This window comes from Agelaius phoeniceus, chromosome 5 (assembly GCF_051311805.1).
Source record: "Agelaius phoeniceus isolate bAgePho1 chromosome 5, bAgePho1.hap1, whole genome shotgun sequence".
Taxonomy (NCBI): domain Eukaryota; kingdom Metazoa; phylum Chordata; class Aves; order Passeriformes; family Icteridae; genus Agelaius; species Agelaius phoeniceus.
Genome location: NC_135269.1, coordinates 47,123,547 through 47,141,617, shown reverse-complemented (window position 1 = coordinate 47,141,617; position 18,071 = coordinate 47,123,547). Strand labels below are relative to the sequence as shown.

Below are 18,071 nucleotides of genomic sequence, written 5' to 3'. Positions count from 1 at the left end.
GTTACATGAAAGGATTCTGCCTTTTCAATTTTCAAACAGAAAAGCACATAAAAGGTGATTTTTACAACAATAATTTAGTAATTTCCAGTCCTCCAAAAGATCCACTTGCTTATCAGGTAAATGTTTAAAATTACTTTGAGATTGGATTTTTAATTAAAAATCACAAAAAGGGCTCTTTAAACATTTTTAAATAATACTGCTTTAGGAGATCCATTCTGGTAGTCATATTAAAATAAATTGTGTTGCACTTCCAGAATTAATTAGTGAACCTGTCCTCCAGGTGTAATTGCTAATTGTTCAGTTCACAATGATTAAACTGCATCCTTTACAGAGCTTATAATGCCTACTAGTAAAAGGACTCTCTCCTCTCTCTGTCCAAAATCTGTAGTATGGTGGAAGCCTCAGTTCTTGAAATGCTCTACTGCACACAAAGATTTAACCTGAGGAATCACCAGTGGTATTCTGGATGCTTGAAAGTGCCCTGTGGGAAAACAACTGAGGATGCAACCCCATGTGCGATCTTTTGGAAGATCACCAAACCTCTAAACCCATGAAACAGAAACGGGCAGATACACGTGGGCTGCTCATGAGGCCAAGGTCTGAGGGTCTCTCGAGCATGAGGAGACAAGCAGGGGCAGCTCTGTGCTTGGGGAATGGCTGCTCTGTGCTTGGGCAATGGCTGCTCTGTCACCTTGCTGGAGTTTTCACCCATGGACACGAGCAGCCAGCAGCTCCCCACTCACCACCAGGCATGCTGTGGATATTTTAGAGAGGAAAGCAGTAAAGCACTCAGCCTGATCTGAATTGGACTGGTAGTAGAAGGAAGCAGGGGCTGGGAAGGCATCTAGTCCACCAGTTATTTGGTTAAGGACTATTCAATATAAAAGAAACAACAAATAACAAGGGACATGGTAGATTGCACACAAATGTTAATGAGCAGGTGAAAAGAGACAGTAAGTTGTCTCTGCCAATATGGGAACTAATGGCATGAAAGGAACTACTCACACATACATGAACAGGGTCAAGAGGAACTTTTGTCACTGATAGGAAAAGGGAAATGTGTGACTATCATATGTACTATGGTATTTTTGAGGGTGTTTGTGGATGGGATCAGAAGGTGATAGTGAAATTTTGTATACTTTATGAAATGGACTTAAACAGGCTTAAGAACCCCCACAGGCACAGGAAGTGGCCTGTGAACATGGGAGTGCTTGTGAATCTAACGAGGAATGCATCCATTAACCTGTGTGGAGAAATCTTTTGGGTCTGAGAGTACATGGGACTGCCTTTCACTGACCAGGAAAGAGAAAACCCTGCATTCCAGAGCCCACTGTGTTGAGCAGCTCTAATAGCACCCTTAACAGAACTCAAAGAGTTGAGCAAAGAAGTAATGGCTGTACTATCAGGAACAAACCAGCTTTCACTGGAATATCCTCTTTTTAGGTAGAACAAAAAAAAAAAAGTAGACTTGTGCAAGACCAGTCAAACTTTTGTTTTCCAGAGTAAACTGAATATTCTTAAAAATGGGGTATGAGGAGAGACATGGAAGGAATCAAACATGTTGTGCTTGGACATGGTGCACCCCAGCAGCATGTGTTCAAAAGCACTTGAGCACAAGAAGACCTTCAGTAGGAAAACTATAACTGTCAGACTACTGATGCAACAATGAAAGACACATTTCCAGAAAAAATACTTATTTTAAAATCCTTTGACAGATGCTGTAAGAAGTGTTGATATGAAGACTGAACAAACTGTACTGTGGACAGAGATATATTTATTAAAAGCCACTTGGTGAAGGCTGCTGGAAGGAACTAACTAGAAAGCAACATTGTCCTGGATTAGAATATAAAACCACAGGCTTTTCTGTAAACAGAATCAGCAAACCAGGAAATAGTATATTATTTAATTTTCCTAGATGCTGCCTCCAAGTACGTGACACACCTCAGGTGCACATGCAAATACAACATGTTTCTAGAGAGAATAGTTTAGTACAAGTTAAACCTCTGAATGACTAAAGATTTTGTTCAGAGGCAGAGAAATAATAAATATTAGGATGGGGTATTTATTTGCCCATTGAAAATGTGATTTATACTCTTAAGATCTCTTGACCCTAAGTAAGTGTGTTGCAATAAATAATTTTGAAAAGGCTGCTTGAGCAATTGGACACTCTTGCCTTTGTCCAAGGGAAGACTGTTGATGCTGAAGTCAGTCATGGTTAACATGAGAGACAGCAGTTACAAGGCTGAAGCAAAATTTTATGACTCCCAGCCAGCATGCTGGCAGACCTGTCTTACGGGGAGATGAAGCACATGGATGGACATGAAAGTCTATAGGCTGACATAAAAGTTAATTTAGCCTGACATCTATTATTTTGATTCTCAACAGTGATTTTTTACATATTTCATTACCTAGAGACTCCAAATGATCTGCCAGGAAATGCAAAGTGAGTTTGGGAGCAAAGACAGAGGAAGTCCACTAGTCATTTCAACAAGTGTTTGTGCTCAGTAAAAGGAAAACAGCACAGGCCTCTGAATTTCCATTCTCCTCCAAAAAATTCCTTTTTTTCTTTGAACTGGTGCCAATATCTTTACAAGAGTTATCTGAAAAAACCTCAGGGTAACATCATCTCTAGCAGTCCACAGACCAATGTATACACAGAAGAGTTGCACAGACTCAGGCACATGTTCTTTCCAATAGTTAAAACAGCAGAGCTTTGCTTCTGGGTGCAATTACACCAGTGTGGCAATGCTCTAAAAGGGTCTGGCTTTTCATGTATGAGGTTCATGCCAACATACTCTTACACAGAAAAAAGGCAAGAGTACTGCTCTAACTACTAGCATAAATTGATATTACTTTTATGAATAGAATAAGGGCACACACTAGACAAACAACACAAATGTCACTTGAAAGATCACTCACTATCAAAGGCCCAAACACAGAATAAAAGTGCTCTAACTCTAGGTTTGAAACTGCCTGCTTGTACATGACTTCCTTTTATTGTGTCCTTCACACTATCAATGACTTGACAGTAGAAGTTAAAGTCAACCTAAACTGAAAGCTACTCTCTTCAAAAACATTAAACTATTTTTTTTCATTTGGATCAAACCAAAGAAACCCATAAAATCTCTAGATACCACTTCAGAATATTGATTTCATTGGAGAACACTTTTCTAAAATCAGACATACTCATTTTATAGACAACTTGTATCTGGTAAGCCCTGCAAAGCAGCATCATTATCACTGTTTTTCTCCCTTTTTTCTGTCTGTGCCTTTCCACAGGACCAGAAGATATAACCTAGGCTACTGCTCCTGCCTCAAAACACGTAGGCTTCTCTTAGAAGGACCAGTGTAGCTGAGGATTTCTTGCACTTTATCCACGGTGAGCTCTAACTAATCTCCTTCCAGGAGGGTGCAGACATACAGACCTCTCGACAAGGACACAAACCCTGCTGTTCTTGCTGCTTACGGCACCTGGCTTATCCCTGCAGTAATTCCCCACGGACCATTTGTGCTCCTCGCTGTGCACCGCCTGCTTTGCACTATGTCTGTGCATGTGTGCGTTGACAAACAGATTTAAGTCAGGAGCCAAAATGCTCCCCGGACCATCAGCCGCACGTCCCACCGCTCTGCCGGCATCAACTCCCTCTGCACTCCGACTCGCTGTTGGAAACTCTCCGCGTCCCCGAGTTCCGTGTGCCAAACGTGGAAGGACAGGCACCAGTAGGACCAGAGCGACTCACGTCGCTGTAACCAGCGGGAGGAGGGTACGGGGCTGTCCGTGGCTCTCTGCAGAACCCCGCTCCGACGGGCGACGAGCGAGCCCCACCGCGCCGGGCCCTGGCGCTCCCGGCAGCCGCACACGTGTCCGCCGCTCCCCATCCCAGGGACGGCTGCCCCAGCCCCGTCCCACCGTCCGAGCCGGGATCTCGGAGCCGAGGGGAGCGGGGGAGCGCAGCGTGAGACCCCCGCGCCTCCCGCAGCGCACTCACCTCCCCGTACCGCCGGTCCCGCAGCCCCTCGGGACTCAGCCATGCCGCCGCCGCCGCCGCCGCCGCCACTCAGCCCGCCCGGCGCGGGGCGGCCCCGGGAGCCGCGCCCCGCCCCGCTCCGCCCCGGCGGGGAGCGCGGGGCCAGACGGGGCTCGTAGTCTCTCCCGCGGCCGCGGGCGGCGAGGGGCGCGGCCGCATCGAGGCACTACGTTCCCCGGCGTGCAGCGGGACGGGGAATATAAGTGGCTGGCGGCGAGCGCGCTTCAGTCAGTCCGCCCGCCCGAACAATGCCTTTGCCGCTGGGGCCGGGCAGCCGCGGCTGAGCGCGGCGGGAGCCCCGGGCAGCGGACGCGCTTGCCGGCCACCGCCGCTCCCGGCGGAGGGGCTGGCGGGGGAACGGGCGCTCGCACGCCGCGAGCATGTGGATACCCACGGAGCACGAGAAGTACGGCGTGGGTGAGTGAAAGAGAAGGCGAGCGGGGCAGCGCGGGGGCGAGGAGCGGCGCTGCCGGCGGGGAGCGCATCCCGGGCAGAGCGGGCTCGCCCCGCGGGGCGCTGCTGCCGTCTCCCCCTGGAGCGAAGGCAGCGCCCTGCCCGTGTGGGCGCTGCGGTGGGAGCCGAGGTCCCGTCAGGGCACGGGGGTGCGGCCCCTTCCCGGGGGCACAACAAAGGGCGGCCGATGCCCAAGCCGCGGCTCCGGCGTCTCCCACTGCTGCCAGGGGATGGGGCAGGGGCCGGTCCCCAGTCTCCGAGGCGGGCGCTCGGTTCTCCCCGCCGGCACTGGGTGAAAAGGCTGGCGTTTCACGGGGAACAAAGCAACCTAAAAACATCGCTGAGAGCGGCGACCCGGTGGGAGTCGGTGTCCGCCGGCGGCCCGGCAAGGAGCGGCGACGGGGCCGCGGGCATTGTTCGCGCGTCGGGGGTTTTGTCGCTGCTTCGCTGGAAGCCAGACAAAGTGTCGCTTGTGGGAGCCGCACTGCCTCGCCTGTTTGCTCCCCTCTGCCCGGTGCAGGGCTCTGAAGCCCGCGGGTTTGGCTTGCGGAGCGATCGGAGAGACTCGCAGTGATTTTATTTTTCTTGGCACCGCCTACGCCAACACCCGGTGAGCGCCGGCCGCTGGTCCCGGACAATAGCCCCCTCTGACACGGGTGTAGCTGAACTGTTGTACAGACCTGCCGGCGTAGTAGGCAGCTCTCCGTGTGTTTACGTCTTATTTGAACGCGGAGTTGTTCATGTTGGAGAAAAGCGGGAGGAGCGCGGAGCCCTCCTTTGTGTGTGTGTGTGTGTGTGTAGCAGCGCTGTGGCGAGCCGAGAGCGCGGGGCCGCTCCGTCCCATCTGGAGTTGAGCCCAGATGTTGCCGTCCTCCGAATGCTAAATGACACAGATCATCGATGGGATTTTTTTTTTTTTTTCTTGACTTCTTTATTTGTCAGGTCACAGCTGGGTTGCACGATATTGATTAATCCTGCCACCCGCCTTTCTTTACAAGGATGGGCAAGAGGCTTAAAAATCACTCTGGGACTCCCTGGAATGGCATGCTGGATATTAGCAGTCAAGTATTTCAAGCTGCAGCCCTCCTCTCTGTCTATTTCTTGTGTATTTTTATTTTTGATCCTAGTGTGCTATTTCACAACTGAAAGCATTTTCCCCCTGCCCCCCATATATGAGCTAAAAATCACTATCTTTCTTATACTGAAAAAAGCAGATTAAACTGTTCCCCCTATTTGAATAACTATCCCATCGTTGCTAAACAATTAAGAGATATCCCTTAAGTACGCTTTTCTATGTTTAGTAACCCTTTTCAGGTACTTAGAGGTGAATTGAAATGCTCTTCAGCTCTACCTTTGCTTACCAGAGCTGGTGCCACTGAAATCTTGCTCCTGCTAAAGAGATACAGTTGCAATTTCTCAACAGAGATCTTCCTTTGGATCGACCAGAAAATGTGGCCCCCTACAAAGATTGTCTTTATTTGTGCAAATATAATATAGTCACCCAAACGATGCGTATTCTTATTTAAATTCATTTCCTGGTTTTCTGTGATTTGGCTTCCAAAGGCTATTCAAGATAGTAACAAAAAGCCACTGTTCAAATTGGTTTCTCTGTACCCCTTGGATGGGAGTGATATTATAGTTCAATGTGACTATTGCAAAATGTTGAAATACTAACCTAAAGAAATGTAATTTTTCTCTTGGACTGCTTTTTTATGCTATGTGCTCACTCACCTGCGTGATGAGTGCTGTCTGCAAAATCTTCACACCCAATTACCCTGTAAGCTATTGTACAACATAGCCGTGGAGGGGAGGCAGCAGGAAGGCTTGTATCTTGCTGCATAATTGTTTAAACTTTATATGAAGTGAACCTCATAAATCAAACTTGCATTTTGCACCATAGACCAACTTATGTGGTTTTTTTGTTTTTTTTTTTTTTTTTTGCTGATAGAATTATTGCATTTCCAAACAGCTGTTTCATACTTGTATGTTTATCTGCTCTGGGAAAATGGGTGTGTTAGGAAACGCCTTTGAGAATCCTGATTTGTACCAAGCATATGCATCCTTTATGCAAAGAGCTCAGGACTTGCATCAACATCAGACCTCATCTGCATTTTCAGTCTGAATTCTGCAGCACATGCTGTGTGCTGCACATTTCTACTGTGATGCCAAAATGGATGAATAACCAGACAACAGCCACCTAGTTGCACTGAAGGGTTGCTGGTACCAGGTGGCTGTTGCTCACTTGCACAGCCTGACTGATCCCACTTTGAGGGGCAGGTAATACAAGTCACAGTCTTCTCTTCTATAATTTTTTTAACTTCTGCCTGCTAGCTATTGATAATATCTGGTTGATTTTTTTCACTGAGTATGTTGCTTAACTCACAGTTCATTTACTAATAGGCAGACACACTGCTTGTTCATTTCATGGTAGACATTCATGCTGCTATGAGGAAAACACCACTGCAAATTTGTGTGCCACCTTTTATACTATAGTTGTGTGTTTTTTATTTCCAAGGCTACAGATTTTGTCAGTTATGTTGTATTATCCATCAGGATGCTAAAAGTGAAATAGGAATATTTCTCCAATATTGAGAACTTGCTTTGTTTGGGTTTTGATATCTGTATTTTCACAACAGAAGGTTAAGCCTGTATATTTCACTTTGAAATTGCATATGTTTTGAGTCACACCTTCAGCTGTGGTGGCATTGTACCAAGGATCCTGAGGTCAGTTATGTGGAGTATTTAGCACAAAGTGTGCTGATTAAAGGGTAGGAGAGGTAAGATTATTTTTTGCTGTTGATAATGTTTAAATGCGGTAGATGTCAAACGGAGTTGACTTGCACGAATACCATATGCTGATCTATGTGAATTCAGAACCCAAGAGAATCACAGATTCATTTAGGTTGGAAAAGACCTCCAATATCATTAGAGTCCAAGCAATGACCAATATTGTTTAGAGCAATCATCAAATGCTTTGTTAAAATGAATAATTTAAGATTGCCTAGCTTTGGATGCTCTGCAGGCAGCAAAGCAGTTAGTGTAGCTTTCAAAAGTGACGCTTACGGGTTGGTGTGTACTAGAAAATTTTAGCTGTAATACATAAATCACTGGACTAAATAATTTGTAGCTGCTGTTTGGAGTAAAGATAGAAGTTCTGTTTCATCCTCTATATTCAGGATATCTGTTTTTGTCTCACCAAATCTGCATAATGCCATATCATCTGATTTCTTTGATTTACCTGGATCTGTAAGGGTGCGGTTGTGTTTTCTGCAAAGTAGGCGATTTACCCTTTTTCACTGAGCACAAAGTTTCTCAGCATTTCTCTGGAAGGCATTTTTTGGATTAAGGTGGAAAGATTAATTAAGGAGACTAATTAAAAATGGTTGCTGAATGTATCACTTAATATATAAGCAGAATGGTATTCCAGATGCTGAAGTAATTCTGTACAGCACAGTGTACCATTTTAACTCTGCCAAGCTGAAATAGTGATTGATATTTTTAGTGTGGTTAAGCCATAAATGTGCTTTTCTGAGAGGGCCATGAAGTTTGGGCTTCTCCTAGTTTATAGATGGAGAAGTGTAGGGTTCAAATGGCTTTGTACTATAAGCTGAGGTTCAAAGGAGGAAAAAGACAGAGGCCTATTAGTTGATCACAGGAGCAGTATTGACTTGCACATAGACAAAAGCCACATCAATTGGCTTGTGTCCTGTTCTGAGTTGCAGCCAAACTAGTCTTGCTAGCAGTCCTGTTGAAAGATAGCAAGGATATCCTTATCTCCATGCTGCACCCCCCTTTCTGACTGCACTAACTTTACTGTAAATGAACTTGGTTTGTTTAGCTCAACAGTAGCTCTGTCAATAGCGTGGTATAATGTGTTTTGTTAAACATAAACACTTCATTTGCTTTTCCTGTCTGCCTCTTCAAACAATACAAATAAAGTCTTCAATCAAGCCTTATTTCCTCCATTCCTCTCCATTAATTGTGCCTCACATTTCTATGTGGAATTCACTTTGTATTTTTGTCTTAGGCTACTATGTTCACTGGAAATGAGCTATATCCAAAACTTCTATCAAGTTGTCTAAATAACTATTGAGAGTTGAGGCAAGGCAAAATATAATGTATTTGTGGGTTCATTTAACTTAGGGGCAGTTGAAGGGTGATTTTTGCTTTCTTGTAACTGTTTGTATGGCTGGTGACTTGAAAGCAAGTGAAGGTGTGAGGTTCCATGGGGCTCCAAGAATGAGGCTGACAGATACCAGTGCTCCCTTTGCCTCACTGGGACAGTGGGAGTCCTTTATGAAATGTTCCCCCAGTTCCAGCTCTCTGAGATCACAAAGACTCTACATTTTCTATAGGAACATTTTTGACACATGACACATTTGTCATGGAGGCTTTTATATCAATTTAGTATGTCAGTCAAATAAAGGTGGTATTTTTTCTAGTATTTTATATAAGCAGTAACTTTCAATGTCTTCAAAAAATGGAATTATCTCAACTTACAGCTTTTGGACAAAAAAAATTGCTGACTGTGTTCTGTTGGAGTACAGAACATGAAGTTGAGATTCTTAAGTAATTTTTGGTCATAAGAATAGTCTTAGACTAAACAAATTATATGGTGAAATAAGGCTAAATCAAGATTTTAAAACTAATTTTAAAAAGCTGCCTCCAAAAATCTATAGACTTCCTTTTTTTTTGGGGGTTTGCAATGTTTTGAATGTCTTCACTATTTCCCAAGGACAGCTCAGAGCTGGCTGGCTTGTTAGCATGATATATAGTGCCCTTCAGAGACCCAATTTTTTCCTATTCTCTACATATCTGGAGCTACTGAGGAAAATTTCTGGTGGTTATTTCATGGTTAGCTGTATACTGATGTCACTCTTTCTTCCTCTTTCGCTGTATTGAGGGTTTCTTACCACAATTCTCACTGTTGGACTTGTGAGGCTACTAGCTGGGCTGGATTTATCCAAAATGTGATAGAACAATGGTGAATCAAATGATGTAAGCCATGAAGATGAGACTGTGTTCTCCCTGTGGAAAAGGAGATTTGTTGTTTTTTTTAAATCTAACATAGGCTAATGTAATGTGTGATTGTTTCTGCACGCTCAGGCAGCATGAGATGGAGTCACTAACTTCTCTGTCAAGGAAGCTATAATTGGGTACTGGACTCCTACCATGCAGATCTCAGCAGCTTTTTGCACTGCTGCAAGAGTGTCTGCCATTGACTCATCTCTCTGCTTCCCTAACCTGCACCCCAGAAAGGAAACTTCAGAATAAAATTGGGTTTCATGTTTGCAGCCTGGTATAATTTTTTCTATGATGTTCCATAGTTCCCAGCTCATTTCTGAGTGTAATTCACTATGTGGGTCTTGTACTATAAAGTTATCTGTAATTTAAGTTTTGGGACTGGGGAAAAACCTGAGGAGAGCATTTGACTGCTTGGATCATTTGTGACAATTGAATGTATTCAGCAACTGAGACAAGGCACTTTGAGCTGACAGTTTGCACCCTTGGGAAATGTGTTACTTCATTTCTTTGGTTTTTAAAGACTGTGTTGTGGGGTTTTTTTTTGTGTGTGTGTTTTTTTTTAACTGGATTTTTTGGGTATGTGAAGGTACAGGGGAACAAACTTGATAACCCATCAAAGCCTTGTTTTTCACAGAAGGGTTGAAATGCAAAAGTTTTGCTTCAATGTCATGGAATTCCTTTTGTTACTGTGGGATTTTTTTTTTTTTTTTTGCATGTAACTGTACATCATTAAGTAACCTTTTGCTTTTCTTCATTTTCTTGCTATCTGTTTGTGAGGAGCTGGGCAGAATTACTTTGAGGTGACCATCATCCACTTTGCAGTGATTTGGAAGCCAGGTGTCTAACCTGGTGGGACATGTCTCTATTTGTCACATGCATTTAATATGTTTTAAAAGCTTCTAGCATAATGTAATACAGAGGATTGCTTTTCAAGTTTCTTTTTTCCTGAAGATGATCAATAGAACTATAGAAAAATGTTTAGGAAGAGTTTTGAGAGATTTAATCTATACTGCTTTCTCAAGGCCAGGTCAATTCTAGCTGTCACTTCTGGAGCATGTTTGCCAATATGTTTTTTAAAATGCTGAAAGCAGAGCATGTACAACTTCTGTAGTCAGTACTTAGCAATTTCACTACCTAGTAAGTGTTGAGCACTCAGTTTTCCTCTTGAATGTAAAATTAGGTATATATGAAGACTTGCCAGGACTTTTCTTTGTATGAAGTAGCTCCAGATGTTTCATTCTGTCCTTGTAAATGATATGTTCTTATCTATCACCAATTGATCCATGTTCAAAACCGGGCAGGGAAATTTTATCAGGTAAAGCATGAGCATCTTAGTGTGTGCTTTAGGTGATGTGTCTTGTCTGCTTGTCATTGCTGGTGTGCCATGTGTTCCTGTGGCAGCAGCCTTGCTCTGACTCACGTTCAGTCGGGAGCTGCTGATCAATCCCTCAGATCCTTTTCCGGAATCCGCTTGTCTAGACAGCCCTTCTTCCACCCTGCATTTGTCAGCTGATGATTTCTGCTTCTGTGTCTTTACTGAATGGCACTTCTCTTTGATGCTATTTATTCCATTTGTCAGCCACACTGACTCCCAAATTTCCCTTCTCTCACATGCCTGTTGGAAGCATCCTGCTTGACAGGTTTGAGAGATGAAATTTAGGAACTGTAGTAACTAGCAGAAGCAAATCTTTTTATGAGAAGCACAGCATGATAAGCAACCAAAGATGCTTGGATGCCACAATGATTAGCCATTAGTTTGCATTTGCATGTTTAAAGGAATGCATTTTTCAGATCTTTACAATGACAAGAGACCAAAGTCAGCTGCTTGAGTTTCTCTTCATAATGCATTTTTCTGGTTACTCAGAATTTATGTCCCCAGTTATATAGTTTAAAGAGGATATGGTAACTTGTCAACTTTGCATTTTTGGGCACCTGAAATATTTTGTTTAAAAATAGTGCTGATCTAACTTCCAGATGCTCATGGGTGAATAGGAGAGCTGTAAACAGTGTAGCTGTGAAAGTCACCTGTGCTATAGGGACAAAGAAACAAGCTTGAATTTTGCAATCTGTAATGCATTGTGCTTGCTCGGTTTTTCTTGGTTTTTTTTTTTTGTTTTGTTTTTTTTTTTTTTTTTTTTTTGGTTTGTTTGTTTTTTTGGGTTTTTTTGGTTGTTGTTGTTGTTGTTGTTTTGAATAAGAAAGTAGGATAAAAATTAGTTTTCCAGTATTAAAAAATCAAAAGTCTTACTGTAGGGATAAACCCCTTGCTGATACCGATTGCACCTTCCACCTTTCTCAAGTTAAGGAACCAAGTCAACTGACCTTTTTGGATTCACATGCAATTATTTATCTACTTTAATAGAAACTCCTGAAATCACTTCAACTAAAAGTGAGTAAGGTGTGTTTACTCGGTACAAAGAATTTTTTTTCTTCATAGTTTTTGCGTAGAAAACCACACTAGTAGATGAGGTAATAAAACTGAAAATGGAGTTGTTAATTACCAAGACTTAGTTAGGGTGTTTGAGGAATAAATTTATTTCAGTTCTGCTTTTTGTGTTACTGGATTTCAAGTGTGTGTTTTTGTGCTTTCAAGGCTCTGGAAGGAGGTGGCTGGTCTAATGCAGTCAGTAGCTAAATCATGTGCTTGTTCAGTCCTTTCTGCAGCAGAGAAAAAATGTGGTGCCATTTGAAATCTGTTGCTTGGGATTTCTTGATTTGAATTTTGTTGTTGTTTGTACTGAAATGATGATTTCAGAGTTTTTATTTAGAAGTGCAAAATGTGTCCTTAACTATAAGGGTCTATACTGATGCATTTTCATGAATACTTATCATGGAGTAAGTGAGAATCTACATACGCTGTGGACAAGACATTATAACTGCATAATAGGGGCTCTTCCATAATAGAGATTATGGAATTCTCCTTCATTGTTTTTAGAGCAAGGCAATTTCTTTTATTATCATAAATCATTTAGTACACAATAGGGTGTTACATAAAAGAATATTGTTTTATTCTTTTGCAACTCTTAAATTACAGGTTACAGTGCAGAAATTAAATGATTACTCCATAAAGTCTTATTTTAACTTTTCTCCTGAGTAGTGTAGTGAGGTGAGTATGTGCAAGATGTTGGGCAGGTTGGGACAGGATACACCAGTAGTTCTGATGCTTTGTTTTGTTCCATGGCCTGAGTGCAGTCTTCTATTATTTCATTGTTTTTATTATAGAAACCTAATGGGTAACAGCTTGATCCATGATCAAGCAGGAGTTATGTTATAGACTACATAAGTGTGCAGTAGTTGTATTTTTATGAGGTAGCATTCATACTTCTGTAGGTGATGTTACCTATAAAATAAAGACTATGAACTTTTTTTTTCTGAGAAAAGCACTGTGTGAGGATGGCTACTGGGTTTTAAGTGCACTATCTTATCTTTTGGAGAAAAATATAGCATGGGGTGACTTAAATGTCAGCAGAGGTATCCCTATGAACCACAGAATCCATAGGTACAACTATGAGGAGCACTCTCAGACTTGTAGGTGCAGCTCTGAGGTATGCTGCTTGAAACTAAGCAGGATAGAGATGGGCCACAGGCTGTAAATGCTATTTTTTGGTAAGTGATAGTGGTAGTTTTGATAAGAAATAAAGTTGGATAATATTTTGTAACTTCAAGGAATATGCCTCTTTTCCTAGGCTGCATGGTTCCTTCACATCTGTACTAGGCCTGTCAGTACATAGAGAATACAGAGCTTGATATGCAGTTTGTGTCTTTGCATGGGATTTAGAAGTGTTTCTTCTGGTGTTAAAATTGTTTCCTCTTACTCTGATAAAGAAGGAATATGAGTCTGTATTTTTGAAACCATTTAATGGACAACAGTTGGCAGAGCTGCTCTGTTAATTCATGGTTAATAGTGGAAACTTCTTAAACATTCTTTACTTATCTGTTTCTTCCCTGTTCCTCTTCATTCACCCCCTGCCCCCAGCTTCCTTCCTTTTTTTTGGTCTGTAAAGCTTAGGACAAAAAAAAGAGGAAATCCTAAGGTGGAAAACAGAAGATCCCTGTTCTTCTGTTTCAGTATAAGAAGCACATGTCACTTCTCTATTGGGTTTGTAACCTCTATTCTTCCACCTACCCCTATCAGAAAAAAAAATGACTAGCTGATTGTAAGTCAAACCAAAGTGATATTGATATCCTCTTTTCCATTTGGAGTAAGAAGACCTGAATGCTTTTTCTCATTGGGCCATTAGTTCTAAGTTCTCAGCTGTGTTGAACAAATGGGCTTATTCCTATTGCTTGCCAGGTGAAATAGGTGAGGTAAGGGCAGACATATCTGCCTGCACGTATTTTGCCATTTTATTTGTCGTGCTGAAATATGCCAGTGGTAATAGTAAGCATGTCAAATTACAGATTCTCTGGTTGTTTCCATTACTGGAAAGCTCAATTAAATCACTTAAGTTTTGATTATTTTTTTTCAAATTGAATTGGAAGACAAAAGACAACAGAGTTAAGCTTTTCATAATGATTTAATTATCCAAAGACAATTTCTTTTCACCAATTAATTAAAAAAGCATTGTAAGAGATGTTGAAAAGATGTAAAATACCAAAATAATATGTGTTTTTCCAGGCAAGGATGTGATGTTCTTGCATGTGAGACAGCTGTTGGTTTTCGACTTTAATCTTCTTTGGAGATAGTGTTTGGAAATGTAACATGGTAAGCAATATCCTGAGGAATCTGAGGTAATGGATTCTCCAGCCTCAGACATGATGACATGGAAATCACTTATTCCATAATTGCCTGTAGTGTTACTTCTTTTAAGCTGCTGTGCTTCAGTGGTTGCTTCTAGAAAACACTTGTTTTATGGGTTTATTAAAAAAATAAAAAAAGAATATTTGCTTTATCTCAACCTGAGCAATTATAATGTGCTTCAAGAAGCAACACATAAAACTTGTTCTTTTGATGAAAAGCCTTGGCTTCCTGGTGGCATGAAGGATGAGCAGTGTCAGTCGTGCTGTTCCTACCTCTCTGTTGCTCAGTGTTGGACTGAATCTATTGCTTTTGTATCTTCAAGCTTAAGTGTACTCTTGCTTGTTTACATTCAGAAAAATCCTGGGGAAGCCTTTAAGACTGAAAATTGTTGATCTTTTCTGTGTTTGCATGCAAAGAAAACTATTCCTTTGTTTCACTTCTGCAAAGACTTGGTTCTGCCAAATTGGCAGGGGCTTGAATAGCAGTGTCTCTAACAATGTATATTTAATAGGTGTATTAAATAGCAGCAGTTTTAATAGCTGAGATAAAGTGTATCTGTTAAGCAGGCACAAATTATGTTGGTCCCTGTTTTCCCAATCTAATCTGAAAAATGTAATCTAGTAAAAAGGAAAAGTGCAGCTGCAACATGAGAAAAATTGCACTGGTTTTCATCATGATTCTTACAAAGATATGTTTGGATTTATATTGATAAATATTGCCTCTAGCTCTTTTTGAGCAGCCAGTTAACAGCCTCATAATTGACATGCAAATATGGTTGTACAGATGATAGAAATCTGTGGTCATTATCAGTGTGCTTTGCCTCTTTTTGAGTTTTCCAGCAAAACAGTGTCCAAATAGAAAGGGACTGGATTGATGAGGAGGTGCCTCTTTTCAGAGGGGCAAAGGTCCAGAATAAACCTATTTAGCTGATATGTACTGAATGGACTCTTAAACGAGCAAGTTAGGATCTTTTGGTTAGTCCATGAAGTGGATTTATTGTTTGCTGAGCCATCATAAGTTTGGCTTGTTAATGACCTCTGTAAAATACCAGTCATGTTTTTATGTGCCTTATGCAAAACCTTAAAATGCACTCTGCAGGCTACAAATAGCAGGTTTTGTGTAGGATATGAATATGCACAGCCACCCTACCAAATGTTAAAGTAATCCAGGAAACTCAGAATAGCATATTGAGCAGAATGTAATTGTCTGGGAGCCATGACCATGGCCAGGCCAGCTCTGGGGCTCACCCAGCTCTGGCCATGTACTTCCCCTGTGCCTTCCTAACAGCTTCTCTGATGAGCAATTGAGAGAGAGAGCTGGTCTGGCTGGAAACTCATCACTGGTTTTGGCAGGGAGGTACTTAGAGTGCATCAGCACCTCTAGCTGGGTTTGGATTGTCTGCCAAGGTGAGTGTGCCAGTGTGGGGGGAGTGAGGGAGGGTGCAGCTGGGAGCACAGGGGATGGCAGGACCCCAGCACTGTGCCTGTGCCTGCAGGCACATCAGATGAGATGTTACAGAAAGCTACAGCCTAATGAGAAGTTTAGTTGGCCTATTGAGAATATAGAATATGAGAATCACACTTTTCATGGGGCAGGAGCAAATAACAAACTGATATGTAAACTGTATGTCATCTTATCCAGCTGTTTGGTCTGGATTTATGTGTGTTTTTTTTACACAATCTACTGTTAGTAATAAAACTCTTACACATTTTAAGTTTCTGCCAAGCACAGTAAGTGCTTTCTTATTCCAGAGGCTACTTTGTGAGCAATTACCACTTTTTACAATCTCAAATTTTGTCTTCCTTGCAACAAGCAGGACTGTCCAAACATGTTTTAAACATGAAGTTGAGATTGATTTTTGTGAGCCCTTAGCAGGCTGCTAAAATAGATTGAGTGTCACAAGATCAGAAAATAAAAACTCTAAAGATGTAATTACAATTTTGTGGATGTAAAGCTAGTCAAATTATGCCATGGAACAACTTATGGAAAAAGGTAGAAAGTGACAGAACTAAGAACTGGTACATCAGGAGTCCTGTGAGATGTAAATAACACAGTAAAATAAAATGAGCACTGATATCATACTTCTAACATAATTATGAGAAGTCTTTGTCCTACTGCTGCATTCAGAACTTAAACAGGTAAACATAAGGTGCTTTCAAAATCAAAATATGCAAAAGAAAAAATGAACAGTTCTGCCTGATATAATAAAAATATTTGATATTTGACAATTTCACAATAAAATTTTTGATGTTATACAAATACTTTATAATAAGTATTTTATAATGATGACATATAATAATGTGGTTTTTATGAGAACTTGAATGAAAACTACTGCTTCTCCAGAATGAGGGCTCTTAAGCATTGCCATTGCCTCTTCAGTCAGCACAGATTGGGGAACAAAGTTGAGGAAGCAGCCTTGGTGGTTTCTTCTTCCAAGCATCTCTACTAGTCCTGTCCCATTTCTTCTTTGCTGTGGCTATTTCTGTGTTAGCTCTCCTGGAAACCAGCAGTGGAGTGCCTGAGCCACACTCGTGTTCCCTTCTGGCTCTGCTCTCACCGAGCTCATTTGTCTCACTTCTGGCTGTCAATTTTTTAGGTCTGAAACCTACAAATCAAGCTTAGACAAAATACTCTTTGGTTAATTATGCATTGTTTGTTTTGTACCAAAAAAAGTTTTGGATACATAACAAGAACCTTCAGCACAGGAGGGATTGTTTGATTTGGCTGTGATCTATGGGTACCAGACTTCTTAGTGTCTGTTAAATACGAAACAGCATCCTTATGACTTTTCTGGTATGGTAGCTATAAAGCTGGGACATCACATATGTAACATCATACTGGAGGCATTTTCTTCAGTGTCTTCTCCCCTTTTAAATTAGTCTAGTTATCAACTGACTTTTACTGTGTTCAATGCATTTTTAAAATCTAAAACACCCTCTGGGAGTGGGTGTGTTTAATGTACAGAAATGTATCAGAGTAGGAACTGGCATCCCATACATAAACTGTGGATGTTTTTTTTTCTCAGTTTCCTCAAATTGTCGGTCACCTTGCTTGTGATACTTCAATTATTAAGTGTGCTTTTGACCAGTTGTCACACAAGGTTTTGAATGTGTGTGTCCCTGCTGTTCAGCCCTACCACAATGAACTGGGAGGGGAAGAGGAGAAAAAAGGAGCTGTCATATGTCTGATAATTGTTGTTTGGCTCGTATCCAGGGTTCTGTTTATAAAGAGTTCTATAGTGTGATCTTAAAATATGTAACTTGTCTGAAAATGTCAATATTTACTTTTCTCCTGAAGTCTTGATTTGCTGAAGAAACTTTAAAGTTTTAGGGACAAATAGTTATCAGGCATTGGTGTTCCTTTTGCTTTTTGCTAAGAGTTTAGATAACCCTTAACCTTTTCATCTGTATGCATGTTACCTTTTTGGTTTTTTTAGACAACTCTGCCCTATCAATTTGCAAAAGGAAGCGTTTGGTGGGTGATATCTTTATGGAAGATTAGATACAAAGACAACTTTATGATGACATACAAAAGTGGTTTTGAAAGGAATAGCTTGGTCTCCTCAGATCTATATTTAATAGGAAAGCTGTTTGGGCAGGTCTGGTTTGGCTTCTTTTTAGTTAAAAAGGCTGGATACTGTGTAATTCCATGATGCAGTCATTTTTCATCCTCTCTAGAGAACTTTACCTCCAGAAATTCATCAGTGTGTAGTGCAGCCCTAAAACACTTCTACTTTTTCCTAGTATTAGTTATTTTGTGCAGCTACAAAGAAATTTGTGTTCTGTATGGATGTTGACTTAATGAACAGGAGGCATTCCTGCAGC

The 18,071-nt window shown here is 41.4% G+C and overlaps 2 protein-coding genes across 5 annotated transcripts in view; one reads left to right on the top strand and one right to left on the bottom strand.

The window, feature by feature from the left end:
• ZNF277 (zinc finger protein 277) overlaps positions 1-4,148 on the bottom strand; it is a 42,771-nt gene extending 38,623 nt beyond the window's left edge. Inside the window, exon 1 of the mRNA XM_054631946.2 lies at positions 3,990-4,148. Coding sequence (XP_054487921.2) covers positions 3,990-4,032 — 43 coding nt within the window. The 5' untranslated portion in view covers positions 4,033-4,148. The remainder of the gene's footprint in view (positions 1-3,989) is intronic.
• Positions 4,149-4,257: 109 nt separating this feature from the next.
• Positions 4,258-18,071, top strand: part of DOCK4 (dedicator of cytokinesis 4) — a 222,676-nt gene continuing 208,862 nt past the window's right edge. For 2 of the 4 annotated variants that reach the window (XM_077178944.1, XM_077178943.1), the window contains exon 1: positions 4,258-4,445. In XM_077178944.1, the coding sequence (XP_077035059.1) occupies positions 4,409-4,445 (37 nt within the window). In that variant the 5' untranslated portion in view covers positions 4,258-4,408. The remainder of the gene's footprint in view (positions 4,446-18,071) is intronic. The other 2 variants (XM_077178942.1, XM_077178941.1) reach the window with 1 other exon arrangement.